Source organism: Leguminivora glycinivorella, chromosome Z (assembly GCF_023078275.1).
Source record: "Leguminivora glycinivorella isolate SPB_JAAS2020 chromosome Z, LegGlyc_1.1, whole genome shotgun sequence".
NCBI lineage: Eukaryota > Metazoa > Arthropoda > Insecta > Lepidoptera > Tortricidae > Leguminivora > Leguminivora glycinivorella.
Genome location: NC_062998.1, coordinates 31,836,905 through 31,864,420, shown reverse-complemented (window position 1 = coordinate 31,864,420; position 27,516 = coordinate 31,836,905). Strand labels below are relative to the sequence as shown.

At 36.0% G+C, this 27,516-nt stretch overlaps 3 protein-coding genes across 3 annotated transcripts; 1 reads left to right on the top strand and 2 right to left on the bottom strand.

Annotated features, from left to right (window-relative positions):
- Positions 1–4,037: 4,037 nt before the first annotated feature.
- LOC125240456 (PDF receptor-like) lies at positions 4,038–11,417 on the bottom strand. Its single transcript, XM_048148350.1, has 6 exons — positions 11,378–11,417; positions 10,252–10,362; positions 9,572–9,726; positions 8,498–8,601; positions 7,052–7,217; positions 4,038–4,271 (listed from the first exon to the last, which is right to left on the bottom strand). The coding sequence occupies exons 1-6, from the start codon at positions 11,415–11,417 to the stop codon at positions 4,038–4,040; spliced, it is 810 nt and encodes a 269-aa protein (XP_048004307.1).
- Positions 11,418–17,228: 5,811 nt separating this feature from the next.
- On the bottom strand, positions 17,229–18,327 carry LOC125240804 (tubulin polymerization-promoting protein homolog). The gene is made up of 3 exons (XM_048148911.1): positions 18,274–18,327; positions 17,887–18,084; positions 17,229–17,418 (listed from the first exon to the last, which is right to left on the bottom strand). The coding sequence occupies exons 2-3, from the start codon at positions 18,069–18,071 to the stop codon at positions 17,229–17,231; spliced, it is 375 nt and encodes a 124-aa protein (XP_048004868.1). The 5' UTR covers positions 18,072–18,084; positions 18,274–18,327.
- A 2,399-nt stretch (positions 18,328–20,726) lies between these two features.
- Positions 20,727–27,117, top strand: LOC125240803. Its single transcript, XM_048148910.1, has 3 exons — positions 20,727–20,800; positions 23,106–23,315; positions 26,854–27,117. The coding sequence occupies exons 2-3, from the start codon at positions 23,122–23,124 to the stop codon at positions 27,083–27,085; spliced, it is 426 nt and encodes a 141-aa protein (XP_048004867.1). The 5' UTR covers positions 20,727–20,800; positions 23,106–23,121; the 3' UTR covers positions 27,086–27,117.
- Positions 27,118–27,516: the final 399 nt, after the last annotated feature.

The window sequence follows — 27,516 nt, the reverse complement described above, 5'->3', positions numbered from 1 at the left end:
AATTAAAACCTAAATGTAACTAACAATAGCTATACCTAAGTTACTTAAAATATGTAAAAAGAGTGTCTCTTTTCGCCAACAAACTGCTGTGCAGTTTGGCGAAGATTTAAATTTAAATTTGTGTTATGTGTTTTCTGTAATAAAATAATTAAAAAAAAAAAAAAAAACAAATTTTGCTGTGACAGAGAAACGGATAAACGAACCTACTCTACAGGGTTTAATTTTTTCCTTTAAGGAGGCACAATTATATCTTTTAGCAAAGTAAGGTATCTAAATATTCAACAAGTGTAAACAAAACTTGGTACTTATATTAAATGGTATTTACTTACCTGAGCTTTTCCAATTCCGAACTCTCACTACTCCTTAATTTAACAATGAGCACCTTCATTATATTTAATAGAAAAAACAGGTTTATCTGAAAATAAATATAGATATTTATTAATTTAAACTGACAAAAATAAAAAATAAACATGTTCATTTGTTCTTTCAAACCCTTCAAAATTAAATGTTTGTTTTGAAAGGTTCCCGATTAAAAACAGTGAATATCTTCTTTTTCGAAGGGTAAGGTGACACATGTAATAGGCTAGTTTCCTATACTTAAAATAAAATAAGTATTTTATTGCAGTGCACGAAATAAAGTACTAGAAGAAGAAAAATATGGACAGTAGTTATTTTTAAACATAATTTATATTTAATAAGTCAAAGAGAAAAATATAAAGTAAATGAATTGACCGTGACGTCACTCCTCAGTATTTCATAGTAATTCCATACTAACAAATCGTTTTGGCAGTTCATAAAAAGAAGCTGATTGACTAGTAGGAAACTAGCCTATTTTCATTTAATTTGCAACCTTAATTAATACTTTGATCGATGATCTACGGACGTAGTGCTACGTCGTAGCCGATAACAGAACAGATAACATTCCCCGTATGTAGCGAAAATGCGTCGTAGAGGCAGAACGACAATGTGTCTTTTTTATTAGGACTGAAAAATAGGTAAGGTAAAATACCCCATAATGGACGGTGATGCCATTATGGACAAAAAAACACAAATCCTTAAAAATAAGTATCTAAAATAAGTTTCTAAAAACTGACGGCTATGTACCATAAACTAGAGTTATAGAGCTGTTTCATTTTGAAGTTTCAATTCATTCGGTTATTTCTGAAGGATTTGGCGACATGATAAAATTCACCAGTTTACTGAAAAAAATATCAAGACGAATTCTTAGTAACGTTGCTAAGACAGTTGAGTTCATGTATAAAATAATAATAAAATAATGCACGGTGTAATCTTGAATGCGTTTTACTTACTGCATTAAGCATGAGATAAGGTATAAAACATACTAGTTTGTTGCTCCAAAGATATAAAGAAATGACGTTATTTTGCGAGTGTCCGTTACTGGACCCGAAAAACTGCGTACCTCCTATGATGGACAAGGAACAATTTACAAAACCAAAATTTACAAGAAACAATCCTATGTTAAAATAACCCAAACTAATTGTATTTATGGTGTATAAAATTGACTCATTGCGTATCAGTTGGCTTTAAAAGTAAAATTTAAACTTATTTCACTGTCCATAATGGGGGATCCATTACTGGAGAACTGCCGTCCATAATTGGAGAAAAAACACCTAGTTTTAATTTGTTAACTATGAAGAAACCAATAGGAGTATCTATTCTGCAATACGCTTGAAATGTAAAAGAAGGATAGGACATTCAAGATTTAACACGCTTAGCCGTACAATTTTTACATTTATCAGTGAAATATCAAAAACAGGCGAATTTTTTTCTTAAACTGTCCATGATTGGGTCCGTCACCTTAGGTAGTTCCATGGTACTTCTGTAACGTCATTGTTTAGTGAGGATTTACTGGAAATAATAATTTGTCACGTTAGTACAACGGATGTTACGCCATAATGCGCGGCGTGGGGCACACGACGGCAGGAGTGCGACCTTAATTCATTATTATTAATCATTAGGGAAGAGACAGGCGGTGTTCTCGCTAAGGAAAGATCTTTGCAAAAGCACTGCGAGTACATGTAAAAAAATACTAAAAAGTCATATAAATAAGTAGGTGTTCAAATAACTGTTATGCCATGGCAAAAATTAGGACAATGGAAGCGAGATATAACGACTGGTATTTTTTTATGAAATATTTTTGATTTGGTTATGACTTTTATGACAAAGTACAGACAATATTTTTTTAAAGATTTACCTCCAACATTGTTTCAATTGTTAGTATCATACAAATAAATAGTGAATACGAACAGGTAGTTATGTAGGCAGATAAGTAACTGTTTTTTTTTCGACACCATCACCGTTACAGTTGACGATTTGTAAACGAGGTGTATTTTTTACGTGCTTATGCAATCGCTGACGGTTTTTCCATCGCGATACAGCCGGCTGACGGTTTTTTTGTTCATAATATCTTTTAAATTATCACCTGATCGAGTATGAAACGGGAGGCGAATGGATGAATTATTTTAAATGTTTTTAACGTGTTACGGTGACTCCCACCAATAAATTGCTGCTGACCTAAGGGATAATAATTATTCATGGTCGTTAACCATTCCGTACAAAGTATTACCCCAGAGACGATTGGTCATGGAAACCTGGAGCGCCAAGACATGGTGGATTTCTAAATTATTTTATGCCATGATATGTATCATAGCCTCTTGGCGCCAAATGTACTTTCTGAAGTACATTTGGTTTCAATGGAATTTTAACTTTCATGTAAACAAATAAAATATAATTTCTTTTGTTTCTAAACATTTTCGAACAAATGAAATTGAATTCAATCTCAAGTACAATAAGAATCAAAATTACCTAGCAAAATTTTTGTATGGTGGGCGCTACGAGGATAGACACAACGTGTAAAACACAATATTTACTAGTGAATTATGTGACGTTGCATTAATGTGTTTGACCTGAATAATTTCCTCCTGACCTATATGTATAATAGTTTCATTTTGTAGAGCCACTTTAGAGGATTCAGTAAGTATAGGTATTATTAGGATTGAATAAGTAGATGAAATGAATGGAATTACTTGTGCAGTTAGTGAAGGTATATGCGGTAAACGTAAAGTCGTAAAACGTTGGGCAGAATGGGCAGGCGTGTCAGTGGCAGAGACCCCCGTCGCGCGCGTTCTGGGCGAACCTTTAGGTACCGCTGTATACATTACTCCTCACATAACTGTACGAATATTTTCTGTTAGGTACATCAATGCATGATTTAACTTTATACATAAATGAAATCAGCGATTTAATAATATTTACGGTGGATTACCATTGTAACTTATTTACATAATTATACTTATTTATATGTATTTTAGAGACCTCTATAGGATAAGACTAAAAAATTCTATATTTATTAAAAAAAACCTACAAATTATGTACAAGAAACTATTGTTATAATATGATTGTTTTTTAAGATCGGTGCCCTATAAAAGCTAGTCCGATACCCTATTAAACGTACCAATATAACTCCCAATCGCGGTCCTTGCATAATCCAATAAAGCGGAGAGAAGTTATATCCATACCAACAACTGAAAAAAAAAATACATAATTAGTCTTTTGTTAATAAGAAGGCAATAATTGCGGAAGATATTTATTTATAAAAATAAATAAGTCTCTTTGCTTAAATAAGCTGCCTTTAAGCATGTGACGAGAAAGATATTACGAATGGATGTGGAAGGTGGTGGAAGTAACGGGAGAGGAAAACCGAAGAAGAGGTGGATGGACTGTGTGAGACATGATATGGAACTAAAACAAGTTAATGATGAGATGACGAGTGATAGAGATGTATGGAAGAGAAAGACATGCTGCGCCGACCCCAAGTGACTGGGATAAGGGCAAGAGAATGATGATGCTTAAATAAGCTTCCGTTCAGGTGGATATTTTTAACATATGTAGATGTTGAAATTGTTGAGTAAACATAATATCACCCTATACATATATTCAGAGTAGTCAACCTTGTAGGTTAGTTGCGTAACATCAGATATTGATTTCTCGTATATCAGGATTTTCTCGATTATTACTCACGTGTTGACCCCTTCTCCCCTGTAGTGCAGTGCAGACATCGCAGCCCAAACTGCCGTGAGAATAACGGGCAAGCCCCACCCGGTGGTATAGTATACTATGTGAGAAATGCCTTCTCGCAGCGCGTTCGCCGTGACGACGTTGTGCAAGTACAGGCCCTCGATGAACATCCACATGAACATTACCGTGATAGCATATTCTAGGAGAATGTACGAGCTTTCACATAGGTAAGGCTGAAAACAAGAGCATTATTGTATTGTTAATAGTTATATTCATCATATTTACTGGAAAAAGATATTACTTCTTATTGATATACAAGGACACACAGGATAGCTCAAAAATACATTGACAAAAAGTAGAGAAATGATTAAATTAGGTAATCAAAGTAAGGTAGACGTGTAGTGCAATAACCAACATGCGTCAACAAAAGTATTTTGGGTGATCATAATTAAAGGAATTCCCAAAATGAAAAAAAAAATAGTCGATCCGATTGTACGAGTAAATGACAGGTGCTCTTGCTGGCAGTCCCAATAGATATCACATGACATACAATTTTATGTATTTTTATAATTTGTCAAAATTCCCGAGTGAAATAGCTACGATTTCCCATGAAAATAAAAAAAACAGGCTTTAAGATATACGGTCAACCAATTTGAATCCTAGGCCACTCTAGAACCCTGTCTCATTTAAACCATGTTCTATTTGCCATAAGAAGTCACATTGACGTTTACTGTGCAAAGGTTCTACAGTGGCCTAGGATTCAAATTGGTTGACTGTACATATGAAGAAATTACGAGTATAAGAGTTATGTTGTGCTCATAGCAAAAAGGTTGACTAACATTGGGAGGTTGAAATAGATTGATAGTCCGAATGAATATCAGCCTGTTCCACCAAATGTTCGGTTGGAGTTGTCTTCATTTCACAAGATACAAAATGTAGATCAATGTAAACACATGTTTCTCTTATTCATAAATTCGGCACATTTAGTATTAGGTCCCACGTGATTTTGTAAATGTGAAAAAAGCTTTACTTCCTAGAAAGTTACACAGTCGAGCGTAAGTATATACAATATTTCTCTACCCGAGAAGTGAAACAATCTAAAATTGAACTACTAGCGGAGCGTGAATTTAGAAAAGCGTTGCGAGGATTAAACAGACCTTTCCATAGAGTTAGATTGTTCACGCTGGTAACGAAAATATTAACTTAAGTGCAAAATATAAGTACATTAAAATCCAAGTCAATACTAATGTATAAATCGACATGAGTTACGAATTTTCTTTTTTTGTAAATTGTTTTCAACCTACGTACTATGAATGTCGGCTTTCAAATCGAACAGTTATCAGTCGGAAAGGCAATAGCGGATTACATATAATATATGTACATACATATTAGTATAGCACTACCTTAATATTGAACAGAACAATATGTATTCGCCACACTAACATTTTATAAAGCTCAAAAGCGGTCGCTCAGCAAATACTTTAAAACTTGGCACCAATTTGACAAAATTCAGCATCTATTGTTATCGTAAAAGCAGTCGAATCTAACACGTAATCGTGCGATACTTTTGATATTGGTACTGCAGAACACTCAAGTGCCCACTCAGAGTTGTGTGCTAGCCTCGAAACTTGCCCAAGATCTTGTGGATGGAAACAAGTAAATTGAACTTAGCAACATCTCAAGGGCACTCGAAACTTTTTCAATAGTATTATAATAATGCGTGTTTGAGCAGTCATTTTGCGTCTAAGGTAAAATACCCCATAATGGACGGTGATGCCATTATGGACAAAAAAACACAAATCCTCAAAAATAAGTATCTAAAATTAGTTTCTAAAAACTGACGGCTATGTACCATAAACTAGAGTTGTAGAGCTGTTTCATTTTGAAGTTTCAATTAATTTGGTTATTTCTGAAGGATTTGGCGACAAGATAAAATTCACCAGTTTACTGAAAAAAATATCAAGACGAATTCTTAGTAATGTTGCTAAGAGAGTTGAGTTCATGTATAAAATAATAAAAAAATAATACTCGGTGTAAACTTGAATGCGTTTTACTTACTGCATTAAGCATGAGATAAGGTATAAAACATACTAGTTTGTTGCTCCAAAGATATAAAGAAATGGAGTTATTTTGCGAGTGTCCATTACTGGAACTCTGGAACCGAAAGACTGCCTACCTCCTTTAAAATTTATAAGAAACAATCCTATGTTAAAATAACTCAACCTAATTGTATTTATGGTATATAAAATTGACTCATTGAGTATCAGTTGGATTTAAAAGTGAAATTTACAAAACCAAAATTTATAAGAAACAATCCTATGTTAAAATAACTCAAACTAATTGTATTTATGGTACCTATATAAAATTGACTCATTGAGTATCAGTTGGATTTAAAAGTGAAATTTTAAACTTATTTCACTGTCCATAATGGGGGATCCATTACTGGAGAACTGCCGTCCATAATTGGAGAAAAAACACCTAGTTTTAATTTGTTAACTATGAAGAAACTAATGGGAGTATCTATTCTGCAATACGCTTGAAATGTAAAAGAAGGATAGAACATTCAAGATTTAACACGCTTAGCGGTAGAATTTTTACATTCATGAGTGAAATATCAATAACAGGCGAAAATTTTTCTTAAACTGTCCATGATTGGGTCCGTTACCTTACATTAAATTATACTTCACAGCGTTAAGTAAAAAGCTAACGATAACACTCATTCAAAAAAGATAACGACTCATAAGATAAAAATTCGTAAAGACATTTTGTTTAGCTTGCTTACTGCAATTAAAGTACTGTTCGATTTTGTAAGACAACTCTTAGTCTTAATAATTAATTGAAGCAAAACCGACTCGAAGAGCTTTCTGTTGTTAAGTAATGTGATGGCGATGCCTGAGTTCAAATTCCGATTAGAGATTATAATGTCAGACTGTTTAAATGTGACGTTCGCAGAAGGCCGAGCTCCGCATAATAGGGCAGAAGACCCGGAGCGTCCCTGAGAGGTAATTCTCACCATATTGTCGATTCCCTTGAGAGCGGCGGTGTCGTTGGCGGCGCGGTCGGTCCGCCAGCTGCGCACGAGCGCCTGGTCGATGTAAACGGTCAGTCTGATCAACACTTGCAGCACCATGGCACTGAATAGGCTCTTGTGGATCCGTGTGCGGCTGTTGCGCAAAGACCTGGACAAAAAGTTTTGACTAGACCTACATCTTGTATATATTTATTATAAGTTCTTAAATGAAGTTTTAAAGCTCAATTTATTAATTTACAATCATATCCTGGTACAAATCTTCTGAATAGAATACAATAGAATTTTATTGCTCTCATGTTGGTGTACAGATCTTACACTAGGTACAATATGGTTACATAGCAACATGATACACGACAGGGTATTGCAATATGGTACACATATTTTAAAAGAAACAGGGCATCTTATAACTAAGTACTTAATCCTAAATATAATAATCCGATCTATTTCCTGTATGTAAGCAAAATAATATAGTGTATTTATTTATTTAATTATCTGGAAATAGTACTCATTTGCATTGTAAAACTCTTGCAAGGTGTAAAAACTGTGCTTTATTATATATAGATGAAAACAAAACCTCAATTGTTTAAGTACTTAAGTGTGGAACAAAAACGTTCGGGAAAACAGTCGTCTGACTGTAAACATTACAAAAGCTAACGATTTGGATAATATAATAATGTAAAAAAAAACTTTAAATTGGTGTATGTAGACTAAAAATCCAGTTATATCAGGGGCGGCTCACTCCGCGATTCTATCGCCGCGCTACAAGTACATCCTGGCGGCCGCGAGTTCGCGGCCTACTCAGGGGTGGCGCGCGTTCTCACGGAATGCACGTTCGCACTTTCTATTGTTACTTTACGTCGCGAGTTTTTTTAAGGATCATATGCGATGTCCGCGTGTCGAATGGCTAATAATACTTAGTTAAATAGACATCATGAATAAAATAAATACCATAGGACATTCTTACACAGATCTACTACTAATTAAGTCCCACGAAAAAGTTCAATAAGGCTTGTAATGTTGGAACTTGAACAAAAATATATAAATACAGTATATATACTTAGAAAGTACCCAAGACTTGAATATAATAGTATAACATTTTATGTGAGTATTAATTCGTTTTAATCCATAGGTAACCCTATCGCCGGACGCCGCGCACGTGCGGCTCGTTTCTTTGTAAGAATTTTGTAGGTATTTAAAAAGGCGGCATTTCGTAAACATCAAAGCAGTGAGCCTTCTGTACTTGTACTATTATATATTCTGTGGTTATATTATTGCTTGGCGTTAATACGCTATATCTATTCTACCTAAAAGTACACACAGTCGCGTCCCGAGCCTAAAAGAGATTAAGTAGCAATATTTTATTGTCATCACTTTACTGTGTAATAATGCTTTATTGTTAAATAAGTACATCAGTGAACAGCTACTAACCTGTAGTAAGAAAAAATAAAAAGAGACACCAACAAAGCGACGAGTGATATACTGAAGCCAGCGATTTCCAAGTATCTAGTGCGCAGTGCTATTTCGAACTTTAGCTGGAAACATATAAATTCATTAGTATTTTATGTAGGCACGAATCATGAACGCCTGTTAGGAGAAATGGTAGGGGTCAATTCTCCATACAAACGCTCTCGACTATTTCCTCCCTGGTTTTTGAAGATAGAGCAATGATTTTTTCAACACAGATTATTACTATTTTTATCTATGTCGGACTGTTTTGATTTTTTTGATATTCTGCTTTTTAAAGACTCTAGAGCCAATCAAAATTTTCCAAAAACGGCCTTTTTCATTGTGGCGCAAAAAAAGGTGAGTACTCGTACTCAAGATTGGTAACAATTAACCAAAAAAGCTAAACGGTCCGACATAGATTATTTCATTGTTATTCAGATTCTCAAATTTTGTTCCGATTGATTAAGTTTTGAAGGAGGAAAGAGTCGAGAGCGGAACCTCGATTTTAAAGATTTTTTTGAAATATCTTTTGACTGAGTTGTTCTTAATGGACAATTTTTTTTCGATAAATCTAGTTAATAACACTTGTATATTTAACTAAAATTCCCAAGTTGAAAGGGGAGCTCCTTTTCATTTTAGCATTTTCGCTACCGTATCCTCTTAATGATTTATTCTGGTTAAGGTTGATTAAAAAAGGAAGTACCTAAGTCATATTCATATGTGGGGTAAACGTATGCGGCGTATAAGAGTCCGTAGTGAATACTTATTGTGCGAATGCCATATTATGGATGACTTGGTCGAGAGAGCGTCTAGTTCCTGTTTGACCACCGAGCGAGTGTACCATGTCACCAGTTTGCCGCACATTGCTATGGAAACTTACGCAACAATATTGCTTTTGCACATATTTGATATTTATTTCCTTGAAATTGATCTGCACACGACAGGCATATTATTAGTCTGAATGAATAATAAAGTCACTGGTAACAGAGTAAAAGTTTGCGTATGGCTCAAAGGGAAATATCTAGTCCATTCTAAAATGTGATTCTCAATCTGCACCTGTGCAACGTGTTCGTTGTCGTAGACCTTTACGAAGAGATTTTGAACCTCTTGCGGGAAGCAGGGTGTGTAGTTGGTCCACCCCACGGCGCTCGACTCGTTCGCCCGCCGGCCCTGCCACAGTCCGCTCGGTTCGCATTGGCGGTACGCGAAACCTACATATTATGCAAACAATAACTAAATCTGGTTATATTACATACAACCTGGAGGGTAGATAGTTTAACAGGTCGGGCACACCGCTGCCTAAAATCGAGACCGTACGGAATCGCAGTGACGATGACGTGTTAAGCGTCCCTTCTCTTAGAATTTGAGGGGCTTGTTACTTAGAGAAGTAAAGTCGTGTGGAGAAAGAAAATATCTTGACACCCAGGTACATCAATACCATTCCAAACCGTCCCCCATAAGTTATTTGGTTATACCATCGAAATTAGTACTATTCATGAGTCTGTAGAGAGCAGAGCCTACTAATTCGAATATGTTGTTAAAGAATATATTTTTATGATTGCGAATACGACTAATTGACTAAGTATATGTTTAGATAGATAATCCATTGGTAGTTTGATGTGTTACTGGATAGTGTAAAATAAAGGGAAATGATATTCATTTTATATGCAGAGAAAGATCAGCGCCTTCAAATAGTAATCTTAATGTACAACATTTAAAACAGTAGGTAAACTTACGGGAGGTGTCACTCAAGCGGGCCGGAGGGCAATGCTGGCTGGCCACCTCGCCCGCCGGCGTGGGCGGCCAACACAGATATGAATCGAAAGTCGCGTTGCAATACACTGTCTCTGAAAATAATATATATAATTAGAGCTACATACTTTGCCACATAATGAGAAAAAAATCGTAGCGTTCAGTTCACAGTTGGGTTACACAAGTTACACATCCTGTGTTGTTTTCCTTAATGCAAGGTTCTGAAAGTACTTATATTAAATATCAAAGTAGATAGCTATATTATTGTAGACTTATTTGGGGGTTTTGTTTTTAGTTTCCTATTCTCTTCCTATTGTCATTTAGAAATATTTATGAACAACAATGAGTAATAATAATTATTATAGTTACTAATTAATATGCTACACCGTACCGTAGCACCGTAGCGTGCGTAGGGCTACACGGTCGAGGGTATGTTTCACATATTATTATTCCTTATGTTGTACATCAAAAAAAAAAATAATTTAATGTGATTTCGTTATTCGGTTTTCCATTTCATAGATCCTTCACGAATTACCAGCTGGATTTTAAAATTCAACGCACGATCTCGTCTCTAGGAAATCGGAAATGTGCGTAAAAAGCCAAAATGATATTTTTGTCATAAAACAGCTCGTTTTTATTCCATTGGTAGTAGATATAATTGGAATTCCTAATAGTATGGAAAACTAAAATACCAAATCGAGCAGTTGAAAAAATCGGTCCCCAGAGCTTCATCGTTGCATCAAAGCTTCAAATAAAATTTAGTTTTAGGCTACCTACTATAGGAGTAATTGCTCAAAACAGAAATTGGAATAAATCAGCCACCATTCAGGATCTCGTTAGCACGCTGTGCACGTTTTACCTGTACATGTGATATTGCTATGAATACTTCCATTTCAAAATGTATGTAGATACATCAATATCACGAACTTACTTATACATATTTGGTTAATATTAATCAGCGACAAAGAAAAAATGTAAATATATGGAAGTCAAATATAGAGCTCATATCTTCGTAGTTTATATGGACCAGTTTTTCTCAGTAAGTACCTAGTTCGCAAAGTAGATTCAAAATAGTATTTACATTACACATAAATACTGTACACGATATACGAAGAGCAACTGTTTTCAACTCGTGTGGATTTTTGGTCATGTTTTTAAATTATCACCACTCGTTTCGGATTTCCTCTTTCCCGCACTTGTATCGTAAAAAACAGTATTAGTTCAGTAAAAAACAGTACAGTAAAAAAGTATTAGTTCTAGTTTTGTAAACAGTTTAATGTCAATAATATTATGTTGAGAAATAACCCTATTATATGTATTGTGACAATTCATAGGGATATAATAATGCTCCTTAGGTAACAGGTAGACGCAGATGGGCCCGGAATATCCGTTTCTCGTCAACTATTCAATGGCCTTTATAGAGTTGATTTTCAATTAACTGGCGATAACGTGGCTCAGAGCGTGACAGTTTTATGAGGAAAGCTGGCGGATAAAAATATTAGAGCAAGTTGCACGCAGGCTGGAGATGCTCTCCTAAAAATGCCTCGTAAACTTGTCATTCTGGTTTGTTATAATATAAACTATGAGTAGATAAAGCAATATTAGTTGCCAGTAAATAAATAATATAGCCTGTCAAGCAGTTTCTGTCACTAGAAAAAAACAGCGAAAATGCAGGCGTGAATGTTGTGTGTGTGTGGATTGAGTGAGCACCTTCCGAAAATAAAAAAAAATATGCTGATCATTTAGTAAAAGTTCTAAAACAATTGTAAAACGAATCTCTGAATTTGTAAAAAGATAAATCAAAAGATACAGCCATTAACATGTGCTCACTCAGTTCTCACAAACTACCAACGAAAACAGTGAATATATTCATTTAACATATAATATTTATATACTAACATTTAGTAAAAAATAGGCCAACCTACCTCTATAAATATTAGATCACCTAGTGACGTATTTAATTTTTTACAAATAGTTTCTTATGCTCACTCAATCCACACACTTTTGAAAAGCCGAATTTTGATGAAAAACATAAGATTTAGACCGCTATTATATGTGTATAGTTTAGTAAAAGTGAAATGGGAATTTGTAAAATACAAAACGAACCACTAACGTGTCAGGTTTTTTTATAATAAATTTTTGTAAGTGCTCACTCAGTCCACACGTTTTGAGAAAGTTAAAAATGTAAATATCTTACGATTTGTAGCACCTAAGACACTCGAAAGTACTTCAACATTTAGTAAAAATTTTTACTAAATATCCACCATCTAATATTTTATATTCGTTGTCTGGTTTTAAAGATATTCAGACATAACTTTTCTCATACAAATGTATCAAGTAGGGTGACCACACTATGTCGGCTCCTGATTTTCCCCACCTTCCCATTGTCATATTGAGATTGGGAAGTTTCGTTCAATTTTGATAATAGTTTACCGGATTTGTAAGTGGGAGCGAGAAAAGAATAACTATTTCTCGCTCCCACTTACAAATCCGGTACGCTCATCTGTTAGCGCATTTAGATTACCAGGTTCTGGTTTCTTACTAGTGAAGTATTATATTCTTTGTTTCTTACCAATTATCATTCATGTCCTTTTTAATGCATGCATGTCGATATGGTTATTATCCTGACGTCGATAAAAATTACACAATACACATCATCACTAGGCCAAGAACATAACCTAAAAACAGTTTGCAGATGGATAATTAATATGGTATTAGTTTAATATTATCAAAATTGAACGAACGAAACTCCCCAATCTCAATATGACAATGGGAAGGTGGGGAAAATCAGGAGCCGACATAGTGTAGTCACCCTACTTGATACATTTGTATGAGAAAAGTTATGTCTGAATATCTTTAAAACCAGACAACGAATATAAAATATTAGATGGTGGATATTTAGTAAAAATTTTTACTAAATGTTGAAGTACTTTCGAGTGTCTTAGGTGCTACAAATCGTAAGATATTTACATTTTTAACTTTCTCAAAACGTGTGGACTGAGTGAGCACTTACAAAAATTTATTATAAAAAAACCTGACACGTTAGTGGTTCGTTTTGTATTTTACAAATTCCCATTTCACTTTTACTAAACTATACACATCTAATAGCGGTCTAAATCTTATGTTTTTCATCAAAATTCGGCTTTTCAAAAGTGTGTCGCAGCGTCTTGCGTGAGCGACGAACCCGCGACGGCGACGCGATGCGATGCGATGCGACGAAATCAAACCTTCTATCTCTATGGACTTGTCTTAGGTGGGCGACGGAACGCGACGGCGATGCGACGCGACGAACTAGCGATGAACATGCGAATGTTAAGCGACGCGATGCGACGCGATGCGATCAAACCGCTGTGTTCATATGGGAGTGTCTTGCGTAAGCGACGGCCCACGACGGCCCGCGACGGCGATGCGACGCGATGCGATGGCGATGGGCGCGCGATCAAGCTATTTGATTTTTAGAAGCAAATTCAATACGTAGAGAGGTCGGACTAGAGAAATAACGATTGATTACTAGTCTCACATTTCATTCTTTATATTTTCTTATAATAAAAATTCAAAATATTCAAATTAACATAAGTTGACCAAAGGAGTAATGTGCCTAAAAAGTAAGGAAATTACAACTTTTGTAACTTGTATTGACAGCCTTTGATTATGTGCACGGTGATACGAGATTGTCTGCGTAAAATATTAAAATTTAAGTGTGAACTAAAAATATGAAACACTAGTGCGATGACCTTACGATATATGTACTAGCACTTGACTTTGGTGAATAGGATCACAAAATTAACTAGTTATTACAACGGGCTCGTAGCCTAGCGGTTTCGACGTCTGGACGCCGCGCCAGCGGTGGGAGTTCGAACCTCGGCTGAGGCGTGCTTTTGCAGTTTTATTTTTGTTTCTTTTATTTTCTATTATTTGATTGTTTACTTTTTTCTTTCTGTAAGAATCTTCATTCTTATTTTAATTTTATTTTTAATAACTCCGGCTTTTATACTAACAAGGAAAGGTACCCAACTACCCATACAAAAAAAATATAATTAGACTACTCTTTAAGGGGCGTTCATTGTAATTCCTGCGATTCCTGCATTTATTGTAACTCTTAAATAATAATATTATCCTAAACCAGAACTTATTGTTGCCATATACAAAAAAAAATACATATAAGACATACCTTTGTGTCGATAGATATTTTTCAGTACAGATGGTGTTTTTTTTACGCACTACTGCGAGAAGTGGTTCATTATATGCCAGGTCGAAACTTCGGAGGCTCATCTGTACTGAAAAACGTCGTACGATACACGTGCGAAAAGGAAATTCGTAACTCGTGTCGATTTAAAACACTCCCTTCGGTCGTGTTTTAATTTATCGCCACTCGTTTCGTAGTTCCTTTTTTACGCACTTGTATCGTAATGTACTATTTTAAAGCACATAAAATTCGAATAAAATACACTGCTGACACGGGCCCGCTCACTGCTCAGTTCATGAGTTCAGTCTGCGCCCAACGCTCATAGACACTGGACCTACGTTCGATAGTCCGGCGCACCGTGCTCTCGTAAGCGTAAGCAGCTAGATAGTTCTGAGAAGTGCTGTATAGGTACTGCGACTAAACAAATCTTGATCCTGTTGGTGGCAAACAGGCATACGGTCCGCCTGATTTTTACACATGCAATTTTATCCAAGAAATTTTACTTGAAATCTGATGAGAGTTTGAATTATTATTATATTTCGGGACCAGGGGACCGATTTTTGAGTCTCAGGCGTTCGAATTCAGAAAATTGTCACTGAAAATACTAAGCAATTCACTGTTTTCAACCGGTATTTTAGTGACAAATCCCATATGTGAGATTCAAAAACCGGCCCCCAGGATGAGGTTCTGGTTTTCATGGTGGAGTCAGGATATGGTCAACAAAACTGCTATTTTACTCATAATAACTCCACTATGTTTGGGCTTATTACATTTGGGCTGATGAGCAGCGTCGATCTCGATGATGTCCAAGGTCACATGATCGAGTCAGGAAATGAATAACAGAACTGCTATTCTATTTATCGTAACTCGACCATGTTTGATCTCATTAGCCGGGCCAATAACACATGTATTTTTTTGCACACAGCTCAGCTCTTTGAAACTGTTTATTTTAAGTTACTTACAATTAGTAGGTACCATATAATAATAATATATTCTTATCTCTTGTAAACTTCACAAAAAAGTTAACACATGAAACCAAAAGAATTGTTACTAGCAATTAAATTCGAAACTATCAAGATCATTCTTGCCTGTGTGTTGCGTTACCGGTGGCTCGCGTACCTAGCGCCAACGCCATCTGTCAATGGCTATTTCACGAAATTGATGAACGCTCTAAGGAATAAGGGCTCTTAGTGTAGTGGTTATGCCAATCGACACTAGATGGCAGCATTAAAAAACACTGGATTACACTGTATGACATTTTTTCATTTCAACATTAAGTAAATAGCATTCGTTATAAGTAAATAGTATACGTTAATTCGTCGCTCAGTTTTGCCGTGAAGGACGGACAAATAAATAGACACACACACACTTTCCCGTTTATAATATTAGTATGGATTAAAATAAACATTAAGTTAATAAAAACAAAATGCAGTATTATTGTGTGCTACTTAAAACTTTCCTTGTTAGTATAAAACCCGGAAATAAGAAAGTAGAAAGTCTTAAAAAAAAATAAGAAAGTAGAATCTTAGAGAAAGAAATAAGCAGGTAAACAAAATCAAATAATCCATACTGATTAAACTGAAAAGTGTGTGTGTGTCTGTTTGTTTGTCCGTCTTTCAAGAGAAGCCGCGGGCAAAAGCTAGTAGAACATAAAAGAAAAAAAGTAAATAAAAATGCAAAAAGATTGCGTGAGCCGAGATTCGAACTCACGACACTCATGGCGCAAACGTTTCCACTTAGAAGTTAAACCCGCTAGACCATTTGCACATTGTGAAAGACGGCGAATCTTGTGATTCTAATCACCAAAATGCTAGTGCTGAAGTTTCGCGCGATGGATACGCGATGACCTTGAGCCATCGCCGTCGCATCGCGTCGCGTCGCGTCGCGTCGCCCGTCGCTCACGCAAGACGGAGCGTGTGGATTGAGTGAGCATAAGAAACTATTTGTAAAAAATTTAATACGTCACTAGGTGATCTAATATTTATAGAGGTAGGTTGGCCTATTTTTTACTAAATGTTAGTATATAAATATTATATGTTAAATGAATATATTCACTGTTTTCGTTGGTAGTTTGTGAGAACTGAGTGAGCACATGTTAATGGCTGTATCTTTTGATTTATCTTTTTACAAATTCAGAGATTCGTTTTACAATTGTTTTTGAACTTTTACTAAATGATCAGCATATTTTTTTTTATTTTCGGAAGGTGCTCACTCAATCCACACACACACGTGAATGTTTAGTGTTCATCGTCCTATTGGCAATGTGCGTGACACAGTGGCGCTAATTGTCTAAAATACACGACATTTTATGGCCACGTCCAACATGGTGCCAGCGGCGGCCGTTGGCACTAACTTGGCATCATAAAATTTAATTTGAAAAGGCCGACAACAAAATAAGGGCACTACTATAATAAATATAACGGAAGTTTTTAAACATTTTCCCATACAACATTGTGGTAATTTTTAAGTTTCTTTAAAATGAAAGTTACGAAAAACGTGACACCTGTAGTGGGTAGTAGGTAATGTAGTTTTACCCCTGAGTAGCCACGCGTAATGTATGTACATACATATCCTTTCCTTGAAGTATATACACTATCTGCTTGTAGCTTTCTAGCACTAACGAGACCACGGAGCGAAGGCGCGGATAAACTGACAGAGAAAAACAATAAGAGTCCCCAGTCGACCTAGTTGACTACGGAACCCTAAAAATACACGTAGACGATATACTTTTCTTTCCATTTATTTAAAAAATAAACTGTGACTAAAATAACATACTCAAAAAGGTAGTTTCTCTTTAGGTTTGTATGTAAGGAAAAAGTCTCTGTATTGTGGTACAACGACGTTGCCCTGGCCTGGTAATCCACAGTTCGTCAAGGTTTCTTGTACATTTTCTTCATCCCAGCCTTTCAAAGCACATACTTCGCTCAGGAATTGCAACCATTCGTCCCAATCTAGCTCTGATTTGCTAAAACACACATAAAATGTAAGAATGAAACTGTTCTTTATTGGATACATAATTATAAATAAAAAAAAACAATAATACTAATCATAAACTAAACCTTAATCTTAAAATAAATACCTAACTAAACCAAAAATATTAAAAACTAGGTGAACTCCTTAGGCATGGTGCCGTAGACACTGGCAGCATTTCCTCGCTGTATCGCTAGGCTTATTCTTTGAGCGAGGAAGCTGCCAGCCCTATGCTACCGTTACCGCTGATCTCTGTCAGTTTAAACATTATAAAAAAGTTTTATTTCCATAAGGTCCATGAAAATCTGAACTATTAATATCAACTTAATTAATTATGGAAAAATTATAATCATAACTTTAATATTTATAAACATGAGACTGATAAAATGGATCTAAACAAGTATGTAGACTGTAAATGTACTTAAGTAACAAAAATAAATACAAAATAGTGAGTTGTAATCACTTGTATTTATTCCACAGCACCCCTGTGTCAGTCATAGTCAGTTTCCTGTCGTCTAGGATTTTGGCCTGGCGCATCCAGAAGTCAGATCGGAACAATGTGATAGTCAAGCCACTTCGCTTATTATCGTACAGCTTGGAGAAATCACGGAACTGCCCGTCAAGAGTCGCTTGTTCCTCATCTCCCATTGTGCTATTTAAGCTGGCAAAATATAAAATTATTTTCATGAATTCTGGTACTGTAGTATCGTCTAGTAGTGAGTGGGGCCACGTTACAAACTTTAAAAAAATAATTATAGGAATATGTATGTATTCATACTGCCATGTTTGTGCAAAGTTAGCGTGGCCTGACTCATGTTGTAGTCTTCCGGTAATATCAAACTTTACTTACCCGTACTTAAAGAGAACTGAACAATTTTAAACAATCTAGAATATTACTATGCTGAATAAACTGCTAAACAAATAGACGTTGCTATGGAAACGTATAGGGGAATGTCAATAGCAGAAAAGAAAAGACGCGTGACCAAGACGACGACGACTGATAGGGTTGATTATCGTCTGTTTTTGTTTTCTTCGGTACCTGAAATTCTTCTTTAGCAATTCAATTTTGCTTTACCGAGTTTTCCATACATTATTATTTTATAGGTATCTTAGGAGTTTCCTAAGACTGGCGTCGCGTATTTGACTTATTGTGATGTTATCGAGAGCGGTTGGACGGCACTTTAGCGGGAGGCAGAGAGTGGCTATACTGTGCGATAGTACTCTTTATTATACTGTGGTTTAGTTCTCGTCAGTAGACTGTACAAGCAAACTCCGCGGTCGGCTTGATTTATATCATCCAGTCGACCAAATGGTAAAATAAATATTTTCGTTTCAACTCTTTGATGTGCAAAAAATTCTCTTGTATTCCATTGATTTCACATAGAAACCCCACAGCAAAGGAAATATTTGTAGCGTGCTTCAAAAAAAGAATAGGTTGAAAAAGTTATTTTCACCACACCAACCGATAAATGGCTCTATTGATAATTCAAAAACTAGTAACAATAAAATGCAATTTTCTCATTCATTTTGCAAATATTCAAGAGAACCTTTACCGTTCGGTGTGATGAAAACAGTTATGTTGCTCCCTCCTCCCAATATTTTTAAAGTCTAGTAGACTTACTTTTCTACAAACTCTCCTCCAATCAAAATTATATTTGAGTAGCTAGGCAATTAGATGTAGGTACCTAGATGATTATAATTCCCCGATTTTTTGCTAATACGTTAAGATGGTAAAGTATTATACTTGGGGTCAAATGCATAATTTTTAGATTTTAAATCAATCACCTATTATCATTGGCCTAGATCCGATACGTGTAGCCTACCGTTATTAATTAACGGTTCAACTATAATAAGTCTCAGGAGAGGTGCATACTTAACAGTCTTAATTTCACAGTCACACTATATCACACTATACCACGCAGGACCCCACACAATGTGTATAAAAATTTATAATAAAATACCACAAACAATAAAATCAATAGCAAAACCCAAACTTTTTGAAACCGCTTTGAATAGATATTTGTTAGATAAAAGCTATTATACAATGAAAGAATTTTTTGATGATGCCTCCTGGAAAAATAATTAAAATCACTCAATGTTACAAATATGTATAGTTATAGTGCAGATGTCTATATGTAGGTATAGACATATCATTAGCTTATAAGAAATAATTGTAATTATAATTAGTACATAATTACAATATGTAAGTTGCTATGCCCTTACAGGGTCTGTATTACCTGCTACATTTATATGTAATGTGTAATATTACTGCAATAAAGATATTTGATTTGATTTGATTTGATTAATGATTTAAATATTCTAGGATCCTCCAAATGCTAGAGTCCTATTAACTTACAGGTTCCAACTTAGTGAAGTAAGTAGGGGGTAATTTCACAATCTCCTCAATCGTCATAGTGATAAACCGTTTTTAGGGTTCCGTAGTCAACTAGGAACCCTTATAGTTTCGCCATGTCTAGTCTGTCCGTCCGTCCGCGGATAATCTCAGTGACCGTTAGCACTAGAAAGCTGAAATTTGGTACCAATATGTATATCAATCACGCCGACAAAGTGGTAAAATAAAAAGTGAAAAAAAAAAATGTTTTGTTAGGGTACCCCCCCTACATGTAAAGTGGGGACTGATTTTTTTTTCATTCCAACCCCAACGTGTGATATATTGTTGGATAGGTATTTAAAAATGAATAAGGGTTTACTAAAATCGTTTTTTAATAATATTAATATTTTAGGAAATAATTGCTCCTAAAGGAAAAAAAAATGTTTCCCCCCCCCTCTAAATTTTGAACCATATGTTTAAAAAATATGAAAAAATCACAAAAGTAGAACTTTATATAAAGACTTTCTAGGAAAATTGTTTTCAACTTGATAGGTTTAGTATTTTTTGAGAAAAATACGGAAAACTACGGAACCCTACACTGAGCGTGGCCCGACACGCTCTTGGCCGGTTTTTATATTGTTTAACCAGACACCTATAATCCATATTTTCCATTTCCATGAAGCCCTTGTAGGGGAATTATTTATATTTTTTTTTAACTTTGAGTTTTATTTAAAATATGTACATTTTAAATTGTTGAATTAATTATAATTTATTTTTCTATATGAATCTTTGCAAGAAATGGGTCATTTATATTACTTATCTATGAAGATGTCGTCAACAAGCTTAAGTATTGTAGTCTATTTAATTATACGAGTAGGTTCTAACTATCCTACTATGTACCTATACCTAGTGTCATATTTTTTTACTGCGTTATAGTAAATCTATGAACCCATGATTCGATGCTTCAATATTCCATCTCCACTGTCAGATTTAATACTGTGAGAAAATATTAGATGTTATTGGAAAAACTCTTCTTTGCGTAAAGGTAAAATATAAATAATGTTGAATATTTTGGTTGTGAAAGAATATTGTAACTACTCATGTACTCAGTGTGTAACTTTGTCCTTACCAACCCGCTGTTTAGTTTGAATTTATAATATAGCATAATAAGGTCAAGGCAAATATTTGAATGACGAAGAATAGTATGAAGAGTCACTCGATTCAAGACCGCAGTCCGCAGCTCACGTACATGCGTCTATTTATACTGAATCTGAGAACTTCACGCTCAAAGCAGAACTTTTGGTTGAACAACTACAAAGTTTTGAGCTATAAATATGAGTAAAATTAAACCATGACAGCCATAAATTAATTTTCATCGCACTCGCACACTAAATGTGGTTTTGTACGCAGGCGGAGAGGAAGTTATAGAAAAATCGTTCTCCCAAGGAAGTTATGAAATTTCTAGTACGATATTGATTTATTATTATCTTTTTACATATTTATTATTTTGCAAGTGTGATGACTCCCCCCCTCCCCTTGTTGCACAATGTACTAATACCTAATTATTAATTAATGTAATTTAAAAACGGTTAGGGAATAATTAGCATGTAGCTGCGTCGAAATTTATGGAGCTCAACAAAAATCAAAAAGGTATTCACGGTCTATATCCTGGTCAATACCTATAAGGGCTATAAGTCTACCCAAAGATTGTCTGGTAGAGATCGCTCTTTAGCGATAAGACCGCCTGTTGTCTTCCTCTATTTATTATCCTTTGGTTTGTCTCCGCTGTATCTTTTTGCTGAGGTGTGTCAATAAAGAGAATTATATCTATCTATTTAATGAAACTAACCGTGAATCATGCAAAACTCTTAGCTTAGCTACCAACCAGCTTATTAAAAACAAATAATTTTTCACCACACCGACTGTTAAAGGCTTACTTTTTTTCGCTATTCGAAAACAGATAGCAAAATTCAACTATAGAATCCTTTCACTTGCTCGTTTTTCAATTCCACACTCGGCGTTAAAATACAACTTTGCCCCCTTGTATAACAAATAACTATTTCATGTGTACTTCAAAAAAAGTATAAATACCTATACAAATACTACGCGTAGGTATAAATGTGAGTGTGTTTAGTAAAACGTTCCACTTTGTCGGTTACCATTAAGGCGAGATTAACTTGTATCTTTACATGAATAAACTGACAAAGCGGCTATATCAATCGGCAAAATGGGACGTTTTCCCGTTCACACTCACAAATATTCTACGTTATTCGAGTTTAGTTATTACATTGAAATGAAATCCCGTCTGGTGACGGGGTAAGAACTTCACCACCCACTTTCTTCCCGTGGGTGTCGCAGAAGTTGACTGTGCGATATGGAACATGGGTTAAATTGTGGCGTAGGCAAGAGGCTGGCAACCTGTCACTGCAATGTCACAATTTGGATTTTTTTCAACCCCTTTTTGCCAAGAGTGACAATAAAACTTAGTAAGTATTTCTAACAAGATATTTTCTTATTAGCGGTCGTGGATTAGTTATTAAAAAAAAACTTTCCTTAACATAAAAAAGGTACTTATTAAAATGTGTGTAAAAACTTAAAAAGATGATTGTGTAAAAATCAATAAAGTGATAAAATTTTTATTACAGGAAAAAAATACAATTACTATTAGGTACTTAAAATAAACTAACAAATTAAACTAAATAAGTAAACCTAAATGTATCTAAACTTAAATAAACAGTATAATAACAAATATTGAGAAAAATAATATTACAAATAATCCCGCCAAGGACTACCGACTGCCCCCGAATTGTTCCCTACCTGGCCCAAATGTCCCAAATATGCCAGCTGCGTTGCCACGCTGAATGGCAAGGGATATTTGTTGGACCAGATAAGATCCAGCCCGGGGGTCACCCCCTCTGTCCCTCAACCGGCGCCCAATCTCAGCAACCAGCTTCTTGGCCTCGGTACACCAAGGTCCAGCCGTTTCGACGGCAACCGGCACGAAGTCGTAAACTGGTCCCAGGTTCGCATATTTGGTATGTTTTAATTTGGCAGCGGTCCCGGCCGCGGAACCTGCCTTATTGCTCGTGTGGCTGACATGCGTGGGAGCAGAGGTACAAACGCATGTGGCATCCCACAACAGGCTCCGATCTTTTGCCCATGGGACCAGTATTAGGCCGTCCGGCCGCTTGCCATCTGTACGGCTTAAACCAGGTGGCTCCAAAACGCTGGGGATATTAGCTGAGGCCAAGGCGCGTCGGAGAAGCTCGTTGATAGTTTGGTGCCTCGGTATTCGCCCCATATATAAAGAATAATAAATCAATAATAAAGATGTGGCACCTACATTTCAGATAAGAACACGTGGTAATGGAAGACACGGAAGAACTGTACGTTGCTACACTTGAAGGGCAATTCTGTTCCTTCGCCAAGATGCTGGACTGGTCCTGTCCTAGAGACGCCATCACTCTGTACTGCTCCGACTACTGGATGCGTCAGAGCAACATAATAGATGATAGACGCGTCACTATGACTGACACGGGAATCATATGGAATAAATACGGGTATAGATGCCGTCCTAAATAGGCTTTCCATACATAGGTATAACTGAAAGTAGTTGGAAAATACCTTTTTAATAAAACGATCTCGAAAGGAAGCTATTAGCACATCCCCGACACTGGCGATCAAATATATGAAAGAGGCGCGTTCCTAGCACACATTCTAAGCTCGTGTAGGTGAACGTGTACTATGCTTGTACGAGTGAAATATGACAGGTCGACTGGTCGCGTTTTTGACGGGCGGTAACTGCGAGGTAACCGAGAGGGGGTGGGCGGCACTTTCAGCGGGGAGCGGGAGTGGCCGTACTGTACGATAGTACTCTTTATTATACTGTGCTATTAGTAAGCATCACGTACAGTTGACAACGTTTCAAAATTTTCAATGTCCCTAATTCGAAAACCATTTCGAGATATACGCCTGTGGATCACAAAAATATAATTTTTAATAGTTTTTTTCCATATTTTTAGTAAACAATTCTTAAAAATAGTTCAAAGGGGAAGTGACATTACATAGTTGTTCGGAGCTGGAGTTATAATTATAACCAAAAAAATCTTCCGGTTGGGAATTGGGAAGTCTTTTTTTTATTCGTATAATAATGGCTTTCTGCTACCAGGGCACTTTGCCAATGTCAATTAAATTACAGAGATATATAAAACAGTATAGGTAGTTTTTTTGCGAACGAGGCCTTCGTGATGCACTGGAGGATAGCTGGAGCAGCAGTACAAAGCATGATGGCGACCGGGACCACGAACTGCCGAGTGATGTCCGTAGAATTGGTTATTCGTATCTCCAAAAGAATTCTTCATTAAATGCACTCTTTGCGCAGGCTATTCACTGCATAATATCCTATCAAACTTATACATTAAACAGCAGAATGCAAAAATAAAAAAATATATCGGAGGACGATCCGCCATGTTCCACGGGTCAAACGAAAGTCCAATTGGGAAGTCACTTGAGTTTGACTGTGACACTTGTCAACGCTCGTAGTATGGAGATTAGAGGTAAGGAGCGAAAGCTTTATAAGTATCAGAAGTGCACATATAAAACCATAGATAGGTGGCGCTGCAATTGCAGGTACATAAGGGTTTGACACGTCAATTTTCGACTGTTCTACTTTGACAGATTTCCTTCCTTATACTTCTATATTCCATAGCTCGTAGTTATTCAATATTTGTGGACAGTGACACTTGACAGATATCGAACTGTTTAAGCTGACTGTTAAAACTTTTTTTTTAGGAATTAATTTGTCGTTTTCTTAGGTGTATTAAACAACACATATGACGTCATTAAGTTGAGTCTTGACGTTTGTAACTTACGCTCTTTTTGCTCGAAGTAGTAATAAAAAACGGCCAAGAGCGTGTCGGGCCACGCTCAGTGTAGGGTTCCGTAGTTTTCCGTATTTTTCTCAAAAATTACTGAACCTATCAAGTTCAAAACAATTTTCCTAGAAAGTTTTTATAAAGTTCTACTTTTGTGATTTTTTTCATATTTTTTAAACATATGGTTCAAAAGTTAGAGGGGGGGGGACGCACATTTTTTTCATTTAGGAGCGATTATTTCCGAAAATATTAATATTATAAAAAAACGATCTTAGTAAACCCTTATTCATTTTTAAATACCTATCCAACAATATATCACACGTTGGGGTTGGAATGAAAAAAAATATCAGCCCCCACTTTACATGTAGGGGGGTACCCTAATAAAACATTTTTTTCCATTTTTTATTTTTGCACTTTGTTGGCGTGATTGATATACATATTGGTACCAAATTTCAGCTTTCTAGTGCTTACGGTTACTGAGATTATCCGCGGACGGACGGACGGACGGACGGACGGACGGACGGACGGACGGACGGACGGACAGACAGACATGGCGAAACTATAAGGGTTCCTAGTTGACTACGGAACCCTAAAAAGGGATTTTCGCGTTAAAATAGCAGTTTTTTTTTAAATACGTGAATCTTTTATTATTGAGTTCTTTCAAACCAAACAATAAAAAGTAGTACTCAAAAATATGAAATGTAGTCGTTAGCTTAAGAGAGTAATCCTAATAAATCTAATAACCTTCGCAGCTTGTAGTGCACTGTAGTACGTGTGCGACTGTGCGTGCATCTTTTGAAAATACTTCTTGCAATATTATGTAGTTTTCTATGAGTCTAAGTGCGTATTCACACTATCCGATCCGATATCGAATATAGGATCGGATAATGTGAAAACACACTAAGGTTTTATTAAGATCTACTTTCATAACTTTTATTTTTTACTAGCTTTTGCCCGCGGCTTCGCTCGTGTTAAATTCGAAAATTGTGGAATGCTCCATACAAACTTCCACTCCCCATTTTAGGTCCCCCCCACATCTGGCGTCTCTCGAGCGTCGCGTCGGGCCAACTGTATGGAAAAAGACGCCGCGTCGACGTCGCGACGTCAGGCTTTGCCCATACAGTTGCCTCGACGCGACGCTCGCGAGACGCCAGATGTGGGGGGACCCCTTAGGGAAGTCGAGGGTTAGAAAGAGACAAAAGTAGCCTATGTCAATCTCCATCCCTTCGACTATCTCCACTTAAAAAAATACGTCAATTCGTCGCTCCGTTTTGCCGTGAAAGACGGACAAACAAACAGACACACACACTTCCCCATTTTTAATATTAGTATGGATTGGCATGGATAATATTTTTGGTCCTATGGTTCAAAAGTTGGAAAAGGACACCCGAACATAATTTCTTGACTCGGAGTGATAATTTCTGAAAACGTTATACAAGGGGGCAAAGTTGTATTTTAACGCCGAGTGTGGAATTGAAAAACGAGCAAGTGAAAGGATTCTATAGTTGAACCACGAGCGAAGCGAGTGGTTCGAGAATATAATCCTGAACTTGCGAGTTTTTTAACACACGAGAAGTAAAATACATTTGCACCCGAGTGTAACACAAAACTTTTCCCCTCACTATAGCGAGGAAACTACAACGCAAAAAATGCGTTTATCACTGCTTCCAGTAGTTCCACAGGTGGTAAATCATCTTTATTACTAAATTCACCTACTTTTATCAATTTAAAAGCAGTTAATTTGACTTTATTCAAGGTCAAATTACTTTACCCACTAGTGGATAAAATGCGTTTTTACCCGCTGGTATTAAAGGACAAAACACGTGTTTCTGAGCTAGTGAGGGGAAAAATAAATAGAACATACTGTTTGTATGGGAGGAAGGCTTTTAGAACGTTTTTTGAAGGTTTTTCTGCCGTTCTATAGGAGTTCATGATATACGTAACATCTATGCTAAATTTTAGTTTTCTATTCTGTAGTTGCAATAGTCAAGGAGCATACTGGCGGAGAGACAGATAAAGCGAAACTACATGGGCTCATAGTCGACCTAATTGACTACAGTAGTTACATGACCCTAACCCAGATAACCCTAAATGCAAAAAATTCTTACTCCCGGATTTTCCGGGATATTTTGTTATATTGTCACTTACCCACTAGAAACAGCCAAAAAAAAAGAATCGGTGTTATAACATAGGGTTAAATGGGCTAAACACTAGTTTGTTTCAGTAAATCTCAATTGAACTGGGACAAGTGGCGTGAATATCTATCAGAATTGTGCGTTGCCAAGGAGTTGGATCACCTAGAAATAGAGGCCGCGTTAACCAACTGTGGCTTGCCTGGAGCGTCTCGCGTTTACGTACCGCAGTACAGGGACTTTTTTGATACGTATAAGTCTAAAAAGGCACTTGTCGTATGTGAGTCCCTTGATTCTTGTGGAAAACCAAGGAAAAAAGCTTAGTAAATAGGGGTTACAACAGATTGACTTTTAGATTGAAACCAATTAATTATAAATTCAAAATTATATACTTAAACATAACCCTACTGTCTTATTTTAAGTGTTAAAGCATCTATATAAGTCGATTTGCTAAAAGATTTATTATTTGTTACTTTTTGTCCAGGAAGTTTTCAAACTTTTATACATTAAATATCTTAGTTGTGATGATATTAGGTATATTTTTGCATATACGGGTGGAGCCTAACATAAGCAAATATCATCTGCATGAACACGTATTATGATATTTTTAAATTGTAACTTTTGTACCTGTAAGTATATCGACTACTCTTAAAAATTAAAACAAAATGTATTTATTAAATGTCACTGAAGAAATGTTTACAAGTTTGAGGAGCCTACACCCTACAGTTCAATTTTATACTCCGGTTATAGGCCCC